This window comes from Prunus dulcis, chromosome 4, assembly GCF_902201215.1.
Source record: "Prunus dulcis chromosome 4, ALMONDv2, whole genome shotgun sequence".
NCBI classification, from domain to species: domain Eukaryota; kingdom Viridiplantae; phylum Streptophyta; class Magnoliopsida; order Rosales; family Rosaceae; genus Prunus; species Prunus dulcis.
The window spans coordinates 7,482,359-7,486,775 of NC_047653.1; the positions used below are offsets into that span (position 1 = coordinate 7,482,359).

At 37.6% G+C, this 4,417-nt stretch overlaps 1 protein-coding gene across 1 annotated transcript; it reads left to right on the top strand.

The window, feature by feature from the left end:
• Window positions 1–1,173: 1,173 nt before the first annotated feature.
• On the top strand, window positions 1,174–2,736 carry LOC117626351 (organic cation/carnitine transporter 3-like). Its single transcript, XM_034358019.1, has one exon. The coding sequence runs from the start codon at window positions 1,174–1,176 to the stop codon at window positions 2,734–2,736; it is 1,563 nt and encodes a 520-aa protein (XP_034213910.1).
• The last annotated feature ends 1,681 nt before the right edge of the window (window positions 2,737–4,417 follow it).

A 4,417-nucleotide genomic window follows, 5' to 3' on the forward strand; every position in this document is an offset into this window, starting at 1 on the left:
TTGTTTTGTTTTTAAAATATTTTTTTATTGAACCTATTTTTTTTCCAAATATTGTACCTATTTTTGTTTTTCTTTATTACCTGTTTTATGAAAAATAATTTGATCATCTTTTTATTGTTTGTTTTATGAAAACAAATTTTTTTTTTAAATGAGCCTATTTTTTCTCTCAAAATAGTGTACCTTTTTTTTTTTTTTTTTTTTCTCTAGTAATATACCTAGTAAAACAATTTACCTAGTATGATGAACTTATTTTTTTTCTCTAATAATGTACCTATTTTTCTCTCTCAAAATAATGTACATATTTTTTCTCTCAAAATAATGTACCAATTTTTCTCTCAAAATAATATACCTATTTTTTCTCTCAAAATAATGTACCTATTTTTTCTCTGAAAATAATGTACTTTTTTTTTTTCCCCTCTCTAATAATGTACCTAGTAAAACAATTTACCTAGTATAACGAACCTATTTTTTACTCTAATAATGTATACCTAGTAAAACAATTTACCTAGTATAATGAACTTTTTTTTTCCGTCTAAATAATGTACCTATTTTCTATAAATTATTGTGTACCTATTTTTAATTTATGAAAAATGTATGAAAATTTCAATTACAAAGTAATTGACCTATTTGTGTTAATTTTTTTTGGTAAATAATATACCTATATTTTTATACGGATATTTCATATGTACATTATTGGATATGTAATTTACATTTTTTTTTTTTTTTTTGCAATTTTAAGGGGCCATATGTTAGAGGGAATGACAACCAAAAGAAATGGGGTGATTAATATGCTATTAATAGGGAGTTTTAATTACAATTATGACAGTTAATGAAATACTTGGAATAAATTATAAATAAAATATGAAGTCTGATGGTAAGGATGTAAAAACATATGAATACTACGACCTCTGATATCCTACTGATCATTTAAGTTTAAAATTGGGTTTTACACATAGATTTACAGAATGATGGATATATGTCTAGAAAATAGAAATTATAGGGACCTATATTTAACAAGCCCTAAAAATTATTACATACAGATCGAAGCTGACTACTTTGACTGCGTGTGACCATATAATTATATGCGCATTCATCTTAAAGCCCTATAAAAACCTTCACCATATGCTTCACTAACTCGAGTATATATCTTAAGCATTTGCTCTGAACCAATAAATGGCCGATTCAAACCCTCTTCTCTCTGAAATTAACTCGGCCGAGTCAGAACCCTCCCCCGACTCTAGGATCGAACTGTTCATCGGAGATTTCGGGTGTGCCCAATTCCTCCAAGCTTTCCTTGTATCGTTTTCATGGTTCTTTGACGCCCAGCAAACCTTCATCACCGTCTTCACAGACGCTCAGCCAACATGGCACTGCACCCAACTCAATGATCCTCACAACTCATGCAACTCAGCCTCAAACGTTTGCCAACTTCCTCAGAATTCATGGGCTTGGGACCGGCCTAGACACACTTCCACCATCTCCGAATGGGCCCTGCAGTGTTCACCGTCATTCGTCCAGGATATGCCCGCCTCCGGCTTCTTTATGGGCTGCTTAATAGGCGGGCTTGCCTTGGCCACACTTGCTGACACGTCCCTGGGTCGCAAAAACATGCTCTTCCTCACATGTCTCATCATGTCTTTGTCCACTTTTCTCACCGCCTTCTCCTCCAACATATGGATCTACTCCATCCTCCGATTCATCACTGGGTTTGGCCGTGCTACCATCGGCACCTCTGCTCTTGTCCTATCAACGGAGCTTGTCGGGAGGCGGTGGGGTGGCCAGGTAGGTGTCATTGGCTTCTTCTGCTTCACTCTAGGGTTTCTATCCCTACCTGCTATTGCATACACTCAAAGAGCTCATTCATGGAGAACACTCTATTTTTGTACTTCCATCCCTACATTCTTGTATTGCATAATGGTTCATTTTTTGGTTCGTGAATCACCAAGATGGCTCTTCGTCCAAGGCCGCAAAGAAGAAGCAATTGCAACACTAAAACACATTGCACCCATCAATGGTACTACCACTAAAACACCACTCACCTCTAGCTTCTTTTCGAACTTGTCCTTTGAGCAAGAAACAAGGAACGTTGATCTCTACTCGGCGATCAAGGTTCTGGTGAAGAGCACATGGGCTTTTCGGAGATTGTCAACGGTTATGGCAATAGGGTTTGGTGTTGGAATGGTATATTATGGAATGCCATTAGCCTTGGGAAGCTTGGACTTCAATCTCTACTTAAGTGTCACGTTCAATGGCTTGTCAGAGCTACCAGCTTCGTTAATCACATTAGTCTTCATTGCCAAAATGAACAGGAAGACCTCACTCTTGGTTTTCACTAGTCTTAGTGGGGTTTTTAGCATAATGTCCGTGTTGAAAGGAACACATCCAATATGGAAAACATTACAAATTGTGTTCGAGCTTGTGTCTTTTTTCAGCGCCTGCTCAGCTCTCAATGTCTTGCTAATATTTACGATTGAGCTTTTCCCCACCTGCGTGAGAAACTCGGCTGTGTCGATGGTGAGGCAGGCGGTGGTGTTGGGAGGAGTGTTTAGTCCAATGCTGGCTGCCGCGGGGAGAATAAATGGCGGGTTTTTGTCGTATGGAGTGTTTGGGGTTTTTGGGTTGTTTGTGGTTTGTTTGCAAGAGACGAGAGGTAGAGGGATTTGTGATACAATGGATGAAGAAGAGTACAAACAAAGAGACAGCTGCTTGTATAATGCGGTCGCTGGTGATGTGTAGATTGATTTAACTACTCTGTTGTCTATCAACTAATTTCAAGTTGCGTTTTTGAGTGTTGCATGTAGAGGTAGGGAATTTTGGTTTGATATTTCTTTCTTTCTAATTAATAAAATTAATACAAATCTAAAAATCTATGTGCCTCCCACCAGAACTGAAACGAGCACATGCTACATATTCAGAAAATGTGTGGCATTTATATTATATTAGTGTTGTCTATTTGGTTAGTCTAAGGATGGGTTTTAGCTGACAACTGACAATGATTCAAGATTTTGATGATTGTGTGTATAAATATTGATGTATAGGATATGATCAAGACATTTAATTAAGAGAGTGACAACATGGAATGATGTGGCCGTTTTTGTTGGCTATTGCATAGTTTTGTTTATTAGTAAGTTGGATTAGATCATATATCAAAAAGATGATCCAGTTTGATTTTGTTGTGGTTCCCTCCTTAGTGAATCAAAATGTGCGACTGTTATTTTTCCCCCTTTCAAAAGCACATGAATGCATGTCTTTCAGACCCAAAAAAATAAAAAAATGCATGTATGGGAGATGCATGCATGGTCAACAATTGGTGGCTGTAATGTAAGGAAGAGAAAAATGGAGGAGCTCACATGCATTCGGTGCCTTGGATTCTCTCCTTAGTGGAGGGATATTTTGTATGTCTTGATGGTGTTTTTTGCAATGATGGGAAGACATCATCATTTGTCTTTAATAATTCTGTCTTGGGGAGCTTTTTGACTGGCCAACATTGTGGCTCTTCTAGCATGTACGTGGGCTGGTTTTGGGAGTGAAAATCAGCCTTCCTTTTACGGTTTATAAAAGGGGAGGGTGCATGCAAGTGGGAGTGTGTGCTTGTGTCGCAGCAAAAGCATGAGAGGGTTGTGGGCTGGTGTGCTTCAGCCACACCAAAGGAGAAGGCAGAGAGAGAGAGAGCACGACAGAGAAGGAGAGTGGGTTGCTTGTGAGATGCAAGCAAGCAGTCCAACTCCAGGAGGATGTTTCAGCTGGGAGTTAGCTGGGTTCATCAAGGGTTCAAGAGAGGGTATATCTCTTGGAAGTGACAGTGAGTTTTGGGAAATACTGTGAGTGGGTGTACAAGGGACTCGGGTTTGGGTATAAAACTTTTGAGTGTTATATTGGGTTATGTGTATTTAACTCAATATGTATTTTGTACGGTTATTATTCTCATAGTGAAGAATTGACAATACTGTCTGTGGATGTAGGCAGGTTATCTGTCGAACTTGGTGTGTTCTCTCATGTATTTACTCATTATTATTTTGGGCTTGTTGGTTTCTTTATTGTTATTTCTTCCATCCGGTTATGCCGTGACCTGAGAGGGAAATCGGTTTTTTTCCTAACAGATTTGAAAACTATTTCTTTTTATTTATCTTTTTACTAATTCGATCTGAAAAAGTCATAGTAAAAAACTGGGTCGAACTATATATATCGAGAAGCTGAATCAAGCCGAATATTATGTTTTTTACAAAACATGTCACTCTCTTTTTAGAATTTGGAATATTATTAGATAGAGGATGATTTGGATTGAGGTAAAATATAAAGGTACAAAAATTGTATCGGAAATTGGTGTTTAAAAAACACTCTCCCAAAAAACACTCCTATAGTCGTTTTCACTTTGAGGGGGGAGGAAGCCACTATTCTTCCTCCCCTCTCCTCTCTC